The sequence below is a fragment of the Poecilia latipinna genome, unplaced genomic scaffold (genome assembly GCF_001443285.1).
Source record: "Poecilia latipinna isolate Pla-1442-1.1 unplaced genomic scaffold, P_latipinna-1.0 Scaffold58, whole genome shotgun sequence".
Taxonomy (NCBI): domain Eukaryota; kingdom Metazoa; phylum Chordata; class Actinopteri; order Cyprinodontiformes; family Poeciliidae; genus Poecilia; species Poecilia latipinna.
The window spans coordinates 368069-388598 of record NW_015112674.1 but is presented as its reverse complement, the minus strand read 5'-3'; the positions used below and the strand labels follow the sequence as shown (position 1 = coordinate 388598).

Below are 20530 nucleotides of genomic sequence, written 5' to 3'. Positions count from 1 at the left end.
ACCCCACCCCCCCCCCCCCAAAACCCCCCCCCCCCTTCCACAGCTTTGTTCTATTAATGGTCCTGTTCCGTTTTTGTGTTGCTGTGAATACCTGACCCACCTGAGGAGCCGGAGGAGACTCCACATCCTGCCTCGCTCCCCCCTCATCAAACACCGCCAGATACAGTTTCCCATTCTCTCCCTCTTCTTCACCTCCTATCAGACTGGAGCTACAGTTTCAAATTGCTTCCCTTCTTTTGAGCACCCCTCCTCCACCCCCTGCCCCACCCTCACAGCCTGCACCTCTTTATTCCTGCTTGCTGCTGTGCTCTGTATTCTCACGTCTGACGATGGCTTGGCATTGACGCACACAAGGCCACATTCATAGAGCACACACGCTGCAGGAAAGGCGAAAGGAAAAGCAGTTCAGACGCTTTCATTCTTAAGAATCCTTTTTTTTTAATGAAACGCAAAAGGCAATAAAATTAAGATAAATATTTTTCTTTTTGTACACAAGGAAATATTTTAGTCATATTTCCAAAGAATGACTGAAATTACATAATATATTTTCGTAGGCTATTTTAACCATACAAAGCAGGTTCCAGTGGGTCTAAAAAACACACACAATGATGCCCCCTTACCCACCCCAAACCCCACCTCCTGTCGAAATGTGATGATCAGAATTCAATCCAGTGTTTCTTAAAGAAAATACAGCTTTTTAAAAAAAAAAAAACAAAAAAAAAAAAACTAAAAACAAACAAAAAAAAAATCAATTAAAGACCCATAAAAGCAATAGTTCAAAGCTGAGTTTCACATTAGGTTCCATTTAAAGCTTTTGCTTTGCAGTGTAACAGCAGAGATGCTGTTAAAGGTCAGTCAGTCCTCAAAAAGGGAAAAAAGGCATTTATGTTCCTCCTCCTGTACATCCTATAGTACAAACAGTCATCCAGGCTTGCATAAACAAGAAGATGATGATTAAAAACAAAAGGAAACAAACACAAAAAATGTACAGACATATTTTTTGGCAAAGCATGAATAAAAGTGACAAGAAGCATAAATTTGTGATTTGATCCTTTTCTCTTGTATTTTTGTCTCTCAACATCGTCCCATTGATTGGCTCTGATTGTCCTTCACGGTCACGTGATGCCATACTGGTTGCCATAGAGACCTCAAGTGCATCAGCTGGGTGGCGTGCGGACACCGTCTCCGCGAACACCGGATGAATGCGGACAGGACGAGAGGAAATCCCTCTGAGATTGCAGGGGTCCCGGTTTCAGAACTGATTGAACATCTTTTATACTTTCTTTTTATTGTTGTTGTTTTTTTTAAAATCTAATATGGTGTAGCGTAAAGTCACAGGTGCTTTGGTATGTTTCTTTTTGCTGCCAAATAAGTATCTAGATTTTCCATAGGAACACAGGATAAAAGCAGGCAAGAACTGGATTTTTTTTTTTTTTTTTAGTTTGTTTTTGTTTTCAGGATCCAGGCAGAAATGCAGCTTTCTTTTCTGAAAAGAAATGAAAAGAAATGCACATTCTAACTCCAACAGATTAAAACAAGCAAAAAATAAAATAAAAAATTAAAAATAAAAAAATATAATTTCTTCCCATGTTAAAAAAGAGCTTTTTAAAAAAAAAAAAAAAAAAGAAAATATCCCAAAAACCTTTTCTACATATTTACTTTTTGCCTAGAGCTACAGCCACTAAGTCATCACATGGGTTGCAGAGTTTCACCCCAAACACACACCTCTAGTCCTATTCAGTGCATTTATACAGAAGGAAACATGAGCCCACCTTCTAACTCTGCAACAACTCCTTCCTCCCCCCACCCCTCACCCCCTCCCCACACACACACACACACACACAAACACCCACCATCCCTAGAAAACTCTAAAATAAAATTATCTCTGCAAAGGAAACCACATGAACATAAATTTATATATATTTATATTTATATACTATGTACAGCGTGTGACTCTACATAGAATGTTGTACAAAGCACGCACACGTTCTCCCAGGCACGCGCACACACACACACACACACACACACACACACACACACACACACACACACACACACACACACAGCTCAAATAAACAATCCTACTGCCTGCGCCCGGACAGGCGGATACGACAGAGACGGCGATAGAGAGGTATCAATGTGTATGGCTTCAAAGGAGGAAAACTTTGTTCGGCCTTTCGGTCATTAACGACCAAAAACAACTAAAGTCATCGAGCACTGAATCGATCATTAGAGTCTGATGACATCGTGTCGTCACTCGACGTCACAAACTGTACAAACGCAAGCACTGATAATGTGCATTAAAAGTTCATTAAATGCCGTCACAGTCACTCTGCAGAAACATATATAGGCATTTAAGTCCAAACTACAGTGTTTATTGGTCCTATTGGGGGCCTTTAAATAGCGTTGTCCGAGTCAGACTACATGTATAAGACCGTTACATCCATCCAAACCAGTGTGGTTTACAGCATGTCTCTCCTTAGCGTTGAGTCTCTTTGCTTCAGAAAGCCCTCCTGTTGGAATACTTCCAAGACGTTCCAATCCTAAGTACTCGTGTTTGGTTGCCGCAGAGAAGGGTTGCCGCAGAGAAGGGTTGAAACGCTGGGTTTCAACCCAGCGAGGAACGCGCTGGCCCAGGCCAGCGCGTTCCTCTGAACTGCTGGCTTACTCTTTCTCCAACAGAAGCAGTTCAATCCGCGGAACCAAGCGTCGTCTTGCCTCTGTTTAGAAGAACTCAGCAGTTGTGTTGGATATCTGCTCCCGTCTGCGGTGCTAGGACAAGATGACCATGCCGTCCGCGCTGACCAGCTGGCCCGTGGTGGGCTCATAGGTTCCGGCCAGGTAGAACAGGTCGTTGGAGGGGCCGCCTGCCTTATGTTCACGCATCAGGTGGTCATACTCCACCTTGCTGACCACCTGGCAGCGATGGGAGATGGTCTGCACATCGTTCTCATCCTCATGGCTCGACTGGTACAACGCGTTCTGCCGGAAAGACGACAGAGAAGGACAATGAGAACTCTCTTATGGAAAGGGAAACTGTAAGATTAGGTTTTTAAACTCTGGTGGATTTGTGGAGGGGCTGCACAGTGGCGCAGTTGGTAGAGCTGTTGCCTTGCAGCAAGAAGGTTCTGGGTTCAATTCCCGGCCCTGGTCTTTCTGCATGGAGTTTGCATGTTCTCCCTGTGCATGCGTGGGTTTTCTCCGGGTACTCCGGTTTCCTCCCACAGTTCAAAAACATGACTGTCAGGTTAATTGGCCTCTCCAAATTGCCCCTAGGTGTGAGTGTGTGTGCATGGTTGTTTGTCTCTGTGTTGCTCTACGACAGACTGGCGACCTGTCCAGGGTGTACCCTGCCTCTCGCCTGGAACAATAGCTGGAGATAGGCACCAGCAACCCTCCCGACCCCACTGAGGGACAAGGGTGTAAAGAAAACGGATGGCTGGATGGATTTGTGGAAAGTTTAAGGCTCCCATACTTGGGCGCACTTCACTCTATGGCGCTCCAGGCGTACTTCAGACCAAAAGTGGACTTCTATCAGACACGTCTGCGGAAAACTCAATTTTTATGACTCCGAAAACAATGTTCACATCGAACTGAGATCTGTGCGACACCGAGCTGATAAGATTGAGAGTTGGTGCAACCACTCGGGTAACGCACAGCAGGGCTGCCACTCTCTGTACACATTTATAGATGTGTAGTGACTGCCCTTGTGGACAAGACAGTAGTTTGTCAAACTTGCTGGTATCCATTCATATTGTGGGAAATTAAGCAATTTGTCACAAGAAATTTAGGCAATTTAGGTAATTGACTATGAAATCTCAACCGCCTGTGGACAGCACGCCCATGGTTCCATGTGGCCCACAGAATATGGTCAATACGTCATACTGCAGCTGTAAGTGAGCCCCTTTACAGCTGCAGTATGTAACTTTTCTGAAGAAAAAAACTAACTTTTTTACATATTATGTCATAACAGTAATAAATGACAGTTATCAGTCATAGAAAACTGCTGTTAGTATGGCAGTTCTTCTAGTACTAACTATAGAAATACACCACTCGGCCAGAAACAACCAATCACAGCTAGGAGGAGGGTTTTGGTGCTGTCAGTCATGTTCATGCTCACCCTCCCCAGCTTGCTTTTTGCTAAGCTACAGCTAGTTCACCACAACACAGAAGAATGCTAAGGCTAAATACGTGGAGCTCCGAGCACCAATGTCGGCTGATAAACAGTTTTCCTGTAAGAGTAAGTTGTTTTGCAACCATTAGCACACTGAACAGCACATTAACCAAGATAATTGACAGCACTAAGACCCTCCTCCTGGCTTTGATTGGTTGTTTTTGACTTGTAGTGGTACTTTTTTGTAGCAGTGGGAGGAGGTGGAGGAGCTTGATTTTTTTATTTTTATTTTTATTATCTCTCTTATGCCAAACTGTTACAACATGATAACAGTTTTAATAGATATGGAGAAACATACTTTTTAAATGTACATATTGCAGGTTTAATAGAAGGTGTTGCAGCTTAGCATGAACGTTATATCAAGTCTGTGGTTCACTGTAGATTATCTACAGTGAACATTCCATTTAAAACACTGGGTTGTTTGTCAGAAATACAAATGTGTACATTTTTCTGATCTGAAAATTAGAAATACTAATGATAGGATGAGTGGAAAAGTACCAGTAAGGTATTGCATTATTCTAAAAATACCACAAACTAGATACGCGTAGAAAGGATCCTTGCACTTCCCGGCCTTACCTTGCCATCACGGTGTCGCTTCCCCAGGCGAGTTTCCTCTGGGTGGTAGAACCACTTGACCCTGACCACCATGCTGGAGCTCCACGACTCCCAGAGGCTCTCCACTCTTCCCACATAGGGCAGCTGGGGCCGGCCAGGTGACAGGAACACGGCACAGTCGCCGACACGCACCATCTCCTTGCCCCGCATGATGGCCTTGTAGAAAAGCTTACGGGCTTTACCCTTTAGACCTCTTCTCTGTTAGAGAAACAGCAAATAGCAATGACTTTTTTTTCAGCATGTATTTTTTATAGCTCAGTTTAACATTGCTTTGTTGAACACAAAATGTAGGAGGAAGTAATGTGTCTTTACAATGCAAAACATTAATTTCTGCAACAACAAAAAAACAAAAAACAAAACAAAAACAAAAACAAAACAAAACGCTTGATTTACTTCAGTTGTTTTCAGTCAGTAAAACAGCAGGTTTGATTTTTTTACGGGGGATTTCAGATTCTTAGCAAAAATGAAGTATTCTGCCCAGAAGGAACTCTGTTTTTGTTCTTCACCTCTTGAGTAAAATAACACATTTCTTGGGTCTAACAGAGTAACAGAGTCTTGGCCTCTATTGTAGCAGTCTGGATTTACGCTAAACGCAGACATAAAGACTTTCTGCTAGTGTAGTTTAGATATTAACGGCTTACAGTGGGCCCTGACAGTTCTTGGTTCAGTATTTATCTCTTTGTGGATATTTCTGTGGAATGAGACTCTTGGAAAATCAGCCTATTTACTAATTTGATTTATAGAGCATATCTAAAAAATATATTTTAAAAATGCAGCTTGGGAAGTTGATATACCTTGGTACAATGATACTGGACACGCCATCGGCTAGATATTGCAAAGCATCCGATCCAGGAGTGCTGGGGAACGACACTGATTGGTTGACCACGGACATTAGCTTCTGCAGAACAATATCCATTGTTTGTATTCATATGTGTTAAGGTGTATTTGGACACCTTACTGAACTATTAAAATAGGCAGCTATTAGCATTTTCAGAGGGCTCTCACGTCTTCACAGATTTCAGTCAAATGCAACCTTTTTACAGAACCTCACTTAAAAGGTGCTTAAAGTTAGACTAACTTTGAAGGGAGCAAAAAAAAACTAAATGTTTTATCTGTTTAGACTTTAGTTGTATCAAAAATGTATGTACTTATCACACACCCATTTCAGCACATTTATTGACAGAAAAATAATTAAAGAAAAACAGACATTTCCATAAAAATTTCTCTTTATCCAGTGGTCTTCAGTAGGGTTCCTGAAACTCAACATAGCTTATTTCAGATAATCAAACTCAGAAAAGAGTTTGATGGAAGTCTTTATCTTTTTAATGAACAAATTCCTGGATGCAAAAAACATCCAGCAAAAAAAAATGCCACAAAATGTCATACCTGTGTGGGATTGCCAGACCATTTCCAGAGCTGGCGTCCAGGCAGCAGGGCGGCCATTTTTGGAAGAGGTTCAGGAGAAGACATCCTCTGCTTCTTGGTGGCTGCTGAGTCCTTGTTGACTGGTTTCAGCTGCTGGCTGACGGGGCTGCTTTGGGTCTGATGGTGGTCGTTAGAAGAACTTTCTTTTCTCTTCAGCTGCACTTTAGTCATTCTGCTGCTGACCATCATGCTTTCTTTGGAGATGTACTCTTTCCTGTCTTCCACTCTGTCGGCTCTTGCCTTCAATCCTTCCATGGCTACACCAGCCTTGGTAACGTAGCCATTAGATGGAGTTGAAGCGGGGTTGGAGGCGGTGGGGTCGGGGCTCCGGAGGCCGGAGTTGACATTCTGCCTGTTCTTCTGTTTGTCCTGCTGGAGAAGCGCCCGCTGCAGCAGCACAGAAGACGACTCTTCGTCGGACGAGTAGGAGGAGTCGTTGTCTGAGGAACAGAGAGAGGAGGAGGAAATGGAGCCAGACGAAGAAGAGGAGGAGGAAGATGAGGAGAAGCAGATGGTCGGACGGGATAGAAAACGACCGCTCCGATGGGATGAGACGGCTGCTCGTCTTCGTCTTGCTTCTTGACCATCGTCCTCGTCTTCCTCATCCAATTCAGAGTAAGAGCTGGGGCAGTCGCTAGGGTAGTCCAAACTGTAGTCTCCACCTTTCACTCCAAGACCTGCAGAGAGAACATCTTTCCCGAGAGGTGGACTGCCCTTCCGAAGGGTCTCGGATCGAGGCCTGGCGCTGCTTTCCCTTTTCTCTCCCACCTTCTTGTCATGTTTTGCCAGAAGAGAAGGTTGGATGTACCGTTGTGGTACAGTAGATGCCAGTCCTTTCACTCCTCTCCCTCCTGCTCCTCCAAACCGAAGCAAGGCTTTGCCATTTTTGGTTTTGGGGGAAGTCACTCCTTCGTGGTCTAGCTTGACTAAGAAGTGTTTTCTGTCACGTTCACTCAGAGGCTTGCGGCTCACAGCTGCCGCGGCCATGGTAACGGATGAGGAACAAGGCGAGTCCCGGAGGCCCATGGAACCCATGGCGGTGACTGGTCTCCCGGGCACGGAGGCTCCACCGTTCCCAAAGGTTGAGTAGCCATTAGCGATGCTACTGAATGAGTCAACCTCAAATGCAGTGCCAAAAATGCTTTTAATAGGGGTTGGTGGTGCTAGAGAATGCAGGGCTGGCCGGTGAAACAAGCCCAAGTCTCTCTCCCTAATCTTCTTCTGGGTTTTACGGGACGTCCCATTGAAGAGGAAGAAGTCCACTGGCGGTCTCTTTCTGGGCATGGACCAGTTCAACAACGGAGCATTTCCCTTCATCACAGAATCGGTTGCTGAGGTTGATGAGTTGGCTGTCTTTGGCACTGAGTATGTTTTCTTCGGCCTGCCAACTAAAAGAAAAGAATGGAGATGGGGGCTGAAATCAATAAGGAAGAAAATCCTAAGGGCAAACGTTGATTAATTATGAAACTAAAAGCTTTGGTGAAACTTAAGCTCTATCTCCTTGATCTTCACCTAGTTTCGACAGATCCATTACTCAGACTGCAACAAACCTGGTAAACCTGTCTTCCTCCCCCAGGTTTATTGTCACTCTTAGTTTGTGATGACTTGTGATGTTAGCTAACTTTACAAAGCACCCTTATGAAACTCCATAAAGCCATGATTTATGTGTTTTTTATGGAGGGTAAATAAAAGGCAGCAAAAAAGTCATCTTAATTTATGAGGCCTTCAGTTAATAAAGCTGCTCTGTGCTCACCTGTGACCTGAAGGCATTCGATAATTAACAAACAACTGAAACTGTAATGTTTTTTCAGTGAATTCACCTCAAGGACCTTTAGACTACGTGTAGGAGTTAAAATAGCAGTGGATTGCAAATAACTAGTCACTATATGGCAAATCTGCTATTGGAGAAGCTGTGATCACAACCCAACTACGCACCTGGCCTTTTTTCCTGGGGCTTCCCTCCTGCCTCCTCATTGGCTAGTTTCTCTGTCGGAGTGTCTTTCTTCTCTGCCGTAGAGCTTCGCCGACCCCGATGGCCCGGAGAGATCAGCAGAGCTGGAGACGGTTCCGCACCTGGAACACGAAACCACATCAGATTTCTCTCACATGCTCTTCAAAATGGGGAAGACAAAAACACACACCAATTACGTAAGGTCAACAGCTGTTGATCTTCCAGAGCCAGAGTTCAGCAAAAACAAAGCTACCTGCCAAAATTCCCTCATATCTACAGTCAGAGCAAGAATTTAAAAGTTATGAGTGAAGATGATATCCAAGACTCACAGAGAGTCACCAGGTTTTCAGACACTATCGTCATGCCAACTGGTTGCTTCTGAGCCATCCCAAGAAACCAACTTTCCTGTCCTACCATCACAAATGCAAATAAGAGGTGTTCCATGTACTTCACAGGGACTTTAACTAGAATCTTGCACTTTGGTCAGCTGAGACCAAATTTGAGCTCTTTGGGTGGCTGCATTGAGGACATCTAGGTTATTTTTAATAAAAATAACATCTACCAGAAACCTGAAAATTGAGCATCTCTTGGTGCTTTAGTTGGATTTAAAACACAAAGCCAAATCAATTTAGTAATGATCACAAGACACAAAATCAATCTTCCTCCATGCCTGGTTGGCTAAAGACGGTTGCACTAAGTTAAAACAACAGAGGAATCAGCAGTTGCGTTGCACATGATTTCATTTAAGAATGATGTCTTCGTCGTTTATTTTCCCTGTAAATTAAAAAATGCAACGATTGCTCATAGCTCCATACTTACAGTGGATCTGGTATCCAGGAGGCAGAAGTCTGATGTTTACAAGAGAGATCCTTCCTCGGTCTCCATCATCAAACTCCACCATCACGCTCCCTTCCTTCTCCTTCTCCTCCTCACCCGGACCTCCTGAAGGGCGGACAGAGAAGTATGAGTTTCAGGATCAAAGTGAGCTGGTGAGAGGACAGAGCGCTTGTCTGCAGGTGCATCTCACCACGGTGGACGTAGCCGGGGTAAAGGCAGCGAGAGCGTTCGCTCCAGTAAGCACACACTCGGGTTCCCTCCGTTAGGATAACCTCTGTCTGGGGTCGCACGTCTAACACCTGGAAGCAAGCACACACAAAGCTTTCAGGAAGCAAATAAAAAGGCTATTCATAAAATAATTTAAAAAAATGTGATGTGGTCTGACTCACGGCTTCTTGTAGTAGCTGCTCCAGTGAGTAGATCCTTGGCCGATTTCCCCGTTCCCCTTCAATGACGACACTGAATCTGAGAGAAGGAAATTGTAATTATGCAGAAATGTATACCAAACTGTCATTTGAATTTGTAAACGATTTTCAGAGCTTATTCTGCAGTGTGTGTTGTGAAGGCAGGAGTTTTGTGACTTGCAGGCATATAATTATTTTTTCTATTAGCAGATGTGTTGGCATGCGCTGCGGCGCTTCCAAGCTTTGAAGTCTTTTAACGTCCTGTTTGTCTCGTTCTGATCACCCTTTATGCTGCCAGACATTTAAATCTTGGGAATGACTAAGTTTTTGGACTATGCCACCCGAATGGGCTCAGTGTGTCACAGAATTTTGGACTCTATATGAAAAAGGCAGTGAAAATTCCTTAAAGACTGTGGGTATGCTGGTGAATGATGGGAAGAGAACACGCTCATACATGTCAGGCAGGTCCAGGGTTTGAACCGACGCGGCGTACAGCAGCTCATCCTCCTTGGAGATTAGGATCTTCAGGCCATCCACCAGCATCTCTTTACTCAGCACACAGTTTGGCAACGCTGCAGACAGGTGATGTGAAAGTTCAAGGATTGATGGTGGAGATAAAAGGAAACAAAGACATTCATTTCAGATTGAGTTGATGAATTGTAACGTCTTAAGGCAGGGACTGTAAGTCGGATATAGAGGCATGCGTTTATTCTCACCTGGTATTCTGGAAGGCATGTTGGGGGGAAGGTGGGACAGGGACTTCTCCTTCTGCCTGTCATCGTCCTCATCCTCCTCTTCCCCCTCCGAGAAACTGCTGTCCTCATCCAAGCGGAAACCTTCATCAGCCGTGAAGCTCTGCAGGAGCCTGCTCACTCCGTGACCCTTTTCCTGACCGGAAGGGAAACAGGATGTAAACAGTAAATGACCAGGACAGAGGTTTATCAAGTCCAGGACTTGATAAAGTGCTTCACACTAGAAGTCATTAACCCATTTGTGCACACATTTGCACAGTGATGGTGGAAAATATTGTCCAAGGACATAACGACAGAGGCGGACAGTGTGGGGATCGAAAAGGCAACCCACCGATTGCAAGACGAACTCCTACCGCCATCGTCACCATCAACATCAGTCGAGGAGAAAGCAGAACATGGCTTCACTATGTACCAGAGTTTCCTCCACCAAGTCTGGTGGGTCACCAGGCTTTACTTGCCCTCTCTAGGGTGGTTTGTTTACTTTATGTACAGTTTGACATACAGTAAAGATGGATTAAGCTGGGTTTATAGTTGATGCATTGAACTGGGCGCCGTTCCTGTACCTGCCCGCTGGCCTTACAAGCTATTATCTTCAAATTATGATGCCTGCTTGTGCATCTCTGAATTTTTGTAATTTCAAACATTTCTTAGCACAAAAACACGATGTTCTGCTGATGGACTGCCCTAGCACCCCTACCACTGGGGTTCTGGGAGAAAACCTGTGTACACAAATGAGTAGACAGAAACAGGACCTTCAGGTGAGCAAACCTGGTCTGTTCCAGTCAGATTTGACTAACGCGGTGAACACATCGGTGAGGTGTAACCGCTGGGACCGACACCGCCAGTAATATGATGCTTCAGTTAGCCCCTAAGCTGTTTTCTTCCCCCTTCATTCTGCGCAGTTCACTTGAAGGTTTGAGGTCACAGTCGGTAATAACTGCTGCCCCTGAACGGACTTGGTTTCGGGCTTATTGCTACATGATGTTTCACTTCAGGTGGACACAGTCACACACACACACAGTATACACCAGATCCTACCTATCTCTACACCGGTTTGAGCTGGTCTGTTTAAAGATGACAAATGAGTGATGATGAAAAGCCAGCTCACCCAACAGGTTTCTGCTTGTATTTAGACTTTCCAAAGACCATAATAATCTAAGTGAGATGGTGTGTGTGTGTGTGTGTGTGTGTGTGTGTGTGTGTGTGTGTGTGTGTGTGTGTGTGTGTGTGTGTGCGCGCGTGTGTTGGAGTTTTCCACACCAGGAGACCGTATATTTTAGTGACAGAAGTTTCATCACCAGAGGGCATGGAGGATTATTTCCCGTTAGTACCGCCGAGTGTGTGTGTGTGTGTGTGTGTGTGTGTGTGTGTGTGTGTGTGTGTGCGTGTGTGTGTGTTTGTGTGTGTAAGCATGCATGGGTGTGTGCAGAGTTATGGCCAATGATTATCTTCATATTCCTCTGTTTGGTTTGGAGTTGTGTTTTTGGACATTCCCACATGATGACTCAAAAGGACTGAAACCTCAGGGCATTTCAGATGAAGGTAAATATAGGTGCCTCATCGCTGCTGCTCAGAGAGAAGGAAACAGCCTCTTCACACACACACACACACACCACATTCAGACAAATATTCTAGAATGACTAGAGACGCACCAGAAAATGGTCCCATTTCCAGACTGATCTGCTCTGATCAATGACAAGCTGTTTGGAAACTCAAACATCCGCATTTTTCCAAACAATAAAAGCACCAGTAAGCATAACTATGCTACCTTAGAAAGTACAAGACTTAGTTAGGTATTTTAATTAATTTCAGTATTTAACAATATTGTGCAGTTATACAAATTTTTTGCAAATTAATTTGAGTTAGTGAGAAGCCAACTTTTATCCTTAAGTTACAAAAAACTAAAGTTTAGGGAACACAGAGAAGCAAAAAGCTTTTTAAAAGGAAGATGTATTTTCTACGACATATCTACGGTTGGGGAGTGAAGTTGCCTTGCAACGAGAAGTTTCTGGGTTCAAATCCCAGCCTGGGGCCTTTCTGCATGCAGTTTGCATGTTCTTATGAAGGCATGAGTGCTCTCCAGATACTCTGACTTCCTCACACTGTCCAAAAACATGATTTAGACTGCATCTGCTCCACCGTGGCACAAACTTTGTAGGGAAACAAACTCTTTAAAGTCAATGACAGCTTCTGCCAAAATTTAAGTCGATTTTTTTTTTTTTTTTGCCCGTACACCGGAGCAAGTGTCAATCTGCAAAGATCACACTGCACCAAGAAACCAAAGACAGACTATGTTTTAGGTAATGGGTGGACATCTTTAGGCTGCAGTGGAGCAAGAGAGAGCAATACTTACAGTAGAAAACATGAAGGCTCAAAGAATGGCAGTAAAGTTGCTGTTTGAAATTGTTGCATAAAATGGGCCCTATAGCTCAGATATAGGGCCCATTATTAATTTAATCAATGATTGCTCAAGACAGAAAGACTAGAAACAATATTTAGAATATTATTGATTATAGTCCTAAAAGTCTTACATGCTTAGCTCTGGAAGAGAAATCAGAATTGATCAATGCTTTAGAAAAATTGAAGATCGGAAATTGGGTGCAAAATCTGGTGCATCTCTACTGAGGACAAATCTATAGAATGAACAGACATTTATTTTTTGCAGTATTTGCTATTAGAGGGAGGTGTCACTGTTAATCTATAGTTTGATCGTCAAACTTCCTGACCAGGTGTGGTTCACATCAGCGTCTTTAAGTGAACGCTTTTCAAAAGTCCTTCATGCTTTTCTGCCTCTCGGCGTTTATTTAGATGAACAGAAGGTCAAAGGGAGCGACCTCTCATGACTCACCCCTCTCCTTCCTCTCTTCATGACTCTCTGACAGCTGACATTTCTGCTCATACTCTGTTGTTCTTAATAAGTGTCCATTAGTAGCAGTTAGACCTCACATTTTTACATTTTATACATTAGTTATAAAAATGCGCAAACTTCAACAGATACATATAATTGCATCGGCTCCATACGAGTTAACTTTGTAAGGCCTCACCTTCCCTCTTAAGCTCTGTCCTGCAGAGGTCTTCCTCTCGTTGTCTTTGATGAGTCTCTTTGCCTCAGTCAGAGCTCGGTGGTTGTGGCTCTCTCCAAAGTTGCAGCCCATTGATGGCACACCCCAGCTGGGGAGGGAGGCTTTAGTAGCCCCCATGTGGCCCGGATGTCCCCTGTCTAAATTCCTGAAGTTTGGCCGCCTGGCTGCACTCCTCTGCTGCATGCAGGGGAAGCTTCCCAGGCCTGAGGATGAGGAGGGAACATTAAAGAAGGTAAAGATAATTTGCAGTTACTTTCCGGTTACAATAGGTGTGCCTGTAGACAAGAAACTTAAAGAGTGTGGAGTTACGTTACAGTTTCCATGTAACTCCTGCAAATTACAAGTACATGTAATTTCTCACCAGGAGGTCCAGGCCTTTTGCTTCTGGCTTTCAGGCTTGATTGGAGTTTGGAAGACTGAGCTGAAAAGGGAAACGTCCCAGCGGAGTTTGCAAGAGCTTCTTTAGAGGATGAGGTAATCCTGATGTCACCCGCTTCGTCTTCACTGTCGTCACTGCCAACCTCCTCCTCTGTGAAATGTCAGCATCAGAGCCATCAGTCAGAGAACCTCCAGTGACTTTTACGTGAGCATTGCCAAAAGCCAGAGCGTCTCTACAACATTTGGGCCTCGGATGTTTCATGTCAAAAGCCAATCAGATTTCATCACAGATGTATTCTGGCTAAATTCGGTATTTGGGATTTTTCCAATTTTAGAAATCACCAGTTTTTAAAATTGATTTTTAAGTGTTTAAACGGACTTGCACCTAAACCGTTAAACAATTTATACAGAAATTGCAGGGCAGCATTAGCTCTACCAGAGCGGCTTTTAACAGGAACTGTAAGGTTCCCTTCTGTAGAAACACTTTTGCTCAAAGTACTCTCTCTCTCTGAGAGAGGATCTGCGATTTGGAACTATTACCAGCTTCAATATGTTCAGAACACCTGCTATGATTGCTTTTGGAGATTTGAACCTGGAACAGTGCAAACAGTTCCACCCCTGTGCAGCCCAAACCTGATGTGCATCGTTTCCTTCTTTAAATGTTGACACTTGCAGTTAAATTGTAATTTCAATCTGTTGTTGATTCTTTACAGTAAATGTGTTTCAAGGTCAGTTATAAACTAGACAGTAAAGAGTGAGGCATGAAATATTTAGTGAACAAGAAAGAATTTTCCTTTCTGAGAAAAAGTTGCTTTTGTTTTGAAAGTCTTTGCTACCGTACCAGTAAGAGAACAATAGCTGTTAGGCCTAATTCGGTTTGAGAGACATCCATGAAGCTACAACTGGGATTAACAGATAACTATAAACCATCTACAGGGTTTTCACCAGTGATTACATGAGGTAAAGATAGTTCATGAAATCTTGTTCCCAGATCCAGAATCTAAGTCTTAACGGCACAAGTCCAAATGAAGTCTGAAGTCTCTATTTTTGCAACTTCAGTGTGACTCGAGTACCAGTCTGAGACTAGAGCCACCATTTCTTGTGTGTACACACAAACAGATTGTTATTGGCAGCTGAGTGTCGCTGACTGGTGGAGACATGAGGGGGGATTTGTGTTTTGGGTGTCAACACTTCTCAAACACATTTGTCACTTACACAGGATTCTCGTCAACACTTCGCCCTACACCCACACATATCCCACCTGTCCCTGTTGCCAAGGCCACAGGTGGATTGAATTCTTGAGTTTTCCCAAAGTTTTACATTCTCCTCATCAGCCCTTCCTACAAAAAGGTCCATACTGGGGTGGGTTTGATGGTCTCGTCAACTCAAAGCCTCCACTGAAGGCATTTTCACGAGGTTAGAGTTGGGAGGAAGAGACAGAAGGATGGGGGTGTGACATTCTAGACGGGCTCACGTTACGGTTGAGAATGAGGGCTGGGGGTGGCAGTGCTGCATGCCTGTGGTACATCGTTAACAGTTTTAATAGTGTGACAGACAAGCCGGGTGGTAAGAGGAGCCCCCTGATGACGGCACACATCTCACTCTCAGATGCCTCGACGAAACACTCAAGCACGCAACAAACACGCTCTCGCAGCAAAATCTCACGCTGAATGGTCAATGTTCATTAACCCCATCAGCCCGCTAAGCACCGTTGACTCACATGATTGACTACATGTGAACAATGAAAGCTAACAGTAGCATGTGACAGCTCTGCAAAATATGTTTTCCAATTGCCAATTTTGCCTGTAACTTTTGTCTGATTTAGCATTGAATAATTCGTACCAGGACACAATCGTGTTGTCAGACCTGATCGGTAACTCACCACGCTCTGAACTCTCGCTGCAGCTCTTCTCTTCTCTTTCATCGTGTGTGTCCCATCTGTCCCTGTGATGAGGCCGGTTGGGGTTGATGCCCATTACGACTTTGGGCTTTCGACCCCTCTTCTTCTTCATGGTCTCACCTGGCATCCGGTCTTGTCGATCTGATGGATCAACAGCAATCAGAGTCTTTTCATTTTGGAATTCCAGATGCCTAATGGACAACAACTTTACATATATGCTCACACCAACTCCTCACCATTCCCCCCCTGTCGGCTGTGGTTCTTGGAAGGGTCTTCCTCACTGCTGTGCACCCCTCCGGCTGTTGGCGCCTCCCGCTGGGCGGTGGTTTTCTGCTTCATCTGGGTCACCCGCTTGGCCAGCCTGGAGCTCAGAGAGCTTGGTCGACCTCTGTGCTTACAACGAGCTTTCATCTGTGAACAGTGAGTGGAACGACTAATTATTGACTCATTTATTTGTTGTAATTGAAGCATTCTTGAAAGACAAACGAAAATAAGCAGCAGGAGATGGTTGTGAATATTTGTGTGTAGATAAACTGTGAACTACAGGATAACTGACCTGTGCAGCAGTCAGACTGTTGAAGCTGTGGTTGGACAAGGCATTCCTGTTCTTTTGCTCTACGATATTTAGCCCAGTCCTGGGAAAAAACAAAACATGGCAGAGATGGTCACAAAATGAGAATTTACACTAACCAGGCATAACAGTACAACCACTGATTGTGTTTTAATTATCTTTTCATTGTGGTACTTCTGACCAGGTTCAAAATATTAGATAGCAAGTGAACATTGTATCTTCAATGTTGATGTGCCAGAAGCAAGTAAAATGGGAAATGTGAGTTTTTGAGCAAGTTTGATATAGACTTAGACAATGAATCAATAGTATGTATCGCAATACACTTGATCAATGTCAATAGATGATAAAGCTGATAGAACATTCAATATTCACTGAACTCTGATCCAGAACCGCACAGCATTCTGCACATATATCTGGGAGATGTAGGCACAGGAAAGACGTTAGCTGCTCAACCTATCTTTTTGAGCTAAACTAACTGGGTGGCATCAACTAACTCACTCACTCTTTGGTTATCTAGCAACAATCTGCTGAGTAACTTGAGCAGTTTTAAGTCATGCCACCGCGACTCGTACCTGCTTAAAAATAAACAGCGGCGTGGAGAGACAACTGTGGATAAAAGTTTTTCAGATATTTAAAACAAAACAAAAGTTAATCAATAATTATTGATACTGACAATTATAAATATCAACTAAAATGGCAAACTTATATCGTGATGAGTTTTTCAGCAATATTGTCCAACCATAGTTTGATAAAAGCAAAGTGATGTGATGGTCAGACGACTGTGTGAGCGAGGATCTGACAGGAAGCTTTGGGCCCTGGTATCTTTGTCAAATGTTGTTTTGACACTACCTACGTGTTTATAGCTATACCTGTTCATGGAAACTGCATTCCCATGTAGCTATAGTATATTTCAGAAGGATAATGCACCTTGCCACAAAGCTGAAATGGTTTAAGTCTACAGAGAATAAGATTCAAGGTGTTGACTTGGTCTTCAAATGTTCCAGGTCTCAATCAGACATCCCAGACAATCAAGTTCAATCCGTCGAAGCTCCACTTTGCCACTTAGAGGATTTGGAAGATCTGCTGTTAACATCTTGGTGCCAGATACTGCAGCACATCTTTAGAGGTCTGGTAGAGTCCGTGCCTCTTTGGGTCAGGGGCTTTCTTTCCTCTTGCTAGACAAATGTTTGCCACAGTCCATGCCCTCTAGCCCTTTCCTTCTACATCACTTTTATTTCATAATGGTTCGTTCATTGTCTCTCCGTCCTCCCACTGGTTCTTACTGTCTTAATTTTTTTCATGAGGTGGGATGCAGGGTTTGAGAACCGCCAATGTGGTTTGACGCCAAACACAGAAATATTCAGCCGCCGTGTGAATACGAAGCTGAATCATCATGTAAAAGGGCAAGAGTTGGTCTGAGAAACGAAGCTGCACTACTGAAGATAGAGACAGAGAGAACAGGAGGGAGGTTTAGAGGGGGAAGGGAAGTGAAAGAGAGAGAGGGAGAGAGAGAGAGAGAAACAAAGAGAGAGAGAGATAAAGCAGTCTCGGGGGAGTCTGTCCGTTGACCGGAGCTTCAGGGCTCAATCGATAAACACTAACCTCTATCGAACACTACTCTTCCCTGCCTCTCTTTCACTCTGTCCTTCCTTCACTGCCTGCATGGACTCTTACACCACAGGCAGCCAACACACACACACACACACACAGACACACACTCTGTTAGCAGCTGGTGTCTGAGGCAGGTGAATCCTATATTCCCATGGAGGGAAGGATTGGCTCGGAGCATCTCCGGTCCCAGGAGAGGCAGTGAAAAAGAGGAGGAGTCTGCAACCTAAAACCACATCGCCGACCCTCCTGCTCATACCCACAGTTTGAGCTTCAAGGGCCAAAATTGCATCACAGGCAATAGTTACTGAATGCGCTCTCTATTACATTCCTGCTAAATAATAGAATCATTTTAAAGCCAACACACTGGTTTCCCTTTTGCAGAAGGTCATTTGCTTTTTCAGTTTGACTGTAATGTGGTCCAAATGGAACTGATGTGAGGCCGAGAGCAAGTCGAACCTCATTTCACCAAAATAAATCCAACACCTGGATGGTAGAACACGCTCTGCAGCTTTCTTACTCTAAAAGAAAAAAATATTTCAGGTTAAATCCAGGAAGATGCTTGATACCAACTCTACAGGCAGTCAGTGTGTCGGACACTTCTTGTTTATCGGTGCCCAAATAAAATTTGACATCTTTCGTCACAGAGAATTTCTCATGCATATATTCAGTGCCAAATGTGCATTATATAGCCAGCATTACCAATATTAGAGTTTACAACTAGAAATTATAATAAAAATCTGTTGCTTCACTTGATGCATCTATTGTTAGCACTTTTGTTGTTTTTAGAGATACCATTGTGGCTTTCAGAGTTCACGAGATAACAGTGGGTAAGTAGAGGATGAACCTATCAAGTAGAGGCTCCTTCTTTATATCTAAAGCTTTGAGAATTCTAGCAGAATAGGGCCCCATGCTGGTGTGGGGCCCTTACCAGCAGCTCAGTCTGTTATGCCTTAGGTTGGCTCAGAGATCCGATCTAAGTTTGTCCAGATGCCACAAAAGTTGTGAAATAGCCCTTTACCACCAGCTGAACTCGAGGCCAACTTCATGATTCCATTAGTTGTGGAATAGACCGGAACTGAGTTTAGAAATGGAAAACTGATGGATAACTTATGACTCCCACATCATAAGAGCCACCTTAACACAATGAAAGGTTTGACTACTCCTATGATCCTGGACGTTATATTGTCCATGGTATTGTCTCCTGAAGTGGTTTCCTATGGCAAGCAGGATCGGACTAAATGTGTTTCACAGACCTTAGTAAAAGATGATCCCCGCAAATATGCAAACTGCATGTGGAATACGGAAACAGGGGCACACAGAGCCAGGTTGGACGGATGGGAGATTCGTGACCACTATGTGGTCAGGCCTTCCACACTGCATCATCTGGGTGTCCAACGTGGGAACAATGGCTGGCTGCTGGACAAAGCCAGGGTCATGCTGATTATATGCATCATAATAAAAAGACATGGCATCTGATCAGGATGCCATGTCTGATCAGATGCCATGATCATCTGATCATGGTGTCTTGGGCATGGCTTCCAAGACACCAGAAGGGGACCCAGACAAACGCCTTGAGACCCTCCAAAGTGAGTTACAGTCATTGGGGAAAGAGTGCTGTCTGAGTTATCTGTAACCCTGTTACCCAAGCTCAGATAAGCAGAAGACGAAGGGAGGATGGATGGGTGGAAGCAACATTTAGCCCTTTTATGCCCATTTGAATTACTAATATTTTATACCTGTTAGTTTATGATAGCAGCCATTCCATGTTGCTACTGATGTAATTTCTCAGGACATGTTACATGCTAACTAAACATTTTGTTAGCATGTACACATGATGTTAGAAATCACGTGACAGGCTGAGGGTAAAGTCTCTAAACATGGCTAACTGAGTAGGCTCTGTCAACAAGAATCGGAGGCTACTTTACATTACCCTACTAGCTTAAAGCTACTCCATTATTAGCATGTTATGCCTGGCCCACGTGAATGCAAAGAAAAACAACAGTTTTAATTTTGTCTGATCCTCTCCTTCTCTCACTTTTTTTAATTGTTGACTTTTGCCCTCAATCTTCATGAGAAGATAAAAGCATAAACACACGATACATTGCTTGTTAATGACAACATTTGTCGTGTTGCACGGGCACGTAGAAACCAGCTCGGCTAATTAAACAAGTTCTCTGCTTGACTATGTGTGCGGCGACGCCGGCATATTATGACAAAAGGCTTTCATTGTCATTTTCATTAGCGCCTTCTAATCATGGTAACCGTGACAAACCCTGAGTTTCTTTAATCATTTTATCAAGGCGACGGGTGCACTTGCTAACAGAGGTGGGGCACCATGAGAAAACACATTTATCACAGTGAATGCTGGTGTGTGTGTGTGTGTGTGTGTGTGTGTGTGTGTGTGTGTGTGTGTGTGTGCGTGTGTGTGTGTGTGTGATTTGAGTTTGTGTCTGCTTAAAAGTTAGCATGTTTGAGGTGCTAAAATGTGTGGCGACGTGTTGCAGCAGGTGGGGGAGGTGTTGAGTCATTTATCACTGTGATAACTGTACATCCAGACTTTGTCCAGCTGTATTAGTATATGCAAGTGGTTCACATGGAATCAGGACACAATCAATACAAGTGATAAATATGATTAAAAGTGATTAATGATGATTAATGAAGCCCTCAGCTCCATTACCTTCTCTCATTAAAAATCACAGCTATCTTACAGCTTCCATCACATAACCCACTGTGCAAGTGCATGTGTGTGTGTTGTGTGTGTGCGTGCATGTGTGTGTGCATGCATGAGCAGCTCCTTCCAGGGCCCAATCAAGCAAATCATCAGCTATA

At 43.8% G+C, this 20530-nt stretch overlaps 1 protein-coding gene across 6 annotated transcripts in view; it reads right to left on the bottom strand.

Moving 5' to 3' along the window:
* Positions 1 to 2353: 2353 nt before the first annotated feature.
* bahcc1b (BAH domain and coiled-coil containing 1b) overlaps positions 2354 to 20530 on the bottom strand; it is a 103361-nt gene continuing 85184 nt past the window's right edge. For all 6 annotated transcript variants that reach the window (XM_015055583.1, XM_015055574.1, XM_015055560.1 and 3 more), the window contains exons 15-28: positions 16076 to 16154; positions 15756 to 15930; positions 15502 to 15660; positions 13603 to 13770; positions 13203 to 13444; positions 10123 to 10294; positions 9861 to 9978; positions 9392 to 9467; positions 9193 to 9301; positions 8985 to 9107; positions 8150 to 8287; positions 6176 to 7602; positions 4751 to 4987; positions 2354 to 2982 (exon numbers count right to left, since the gene is read on the bottom strand). In XM_015055583.1, coding sequence (XP_014911069.1) covers positions 2773 to 2982; positions 4751 to 4987; positions 6176 to 7602; positions 8150 to 8287; positions 8985 to 9107; positions 9193 to 9301; positions 9392 to 9467; positions 9861 to 9978; positions 10123 to 10294; positions 13203 to 13444; positions 13603 to 13770; positions 15502 to 15660; positions 15756 to 15930; positions 16076 to 16154 — 3433 coding nt within the window. In that variant the 3' untranslated portion in view covers positions 2354 to 2772. The remainder of the gene's footprint in view (positions 2983 to 4750; positions 4988 to 6175; positions 7603 to 8149; positions 8288 to 8984; positions 9108 to 9192; positions 9302 to 9391; positions 9468 to 9860; positions 9979 to 10122; positions 10295 to 13202; positions 13445 to 13602; positions 13771 to 15501; positions 15661 to 15755; positions 15931 to 16075; positions 16155 to 20530) is intronic.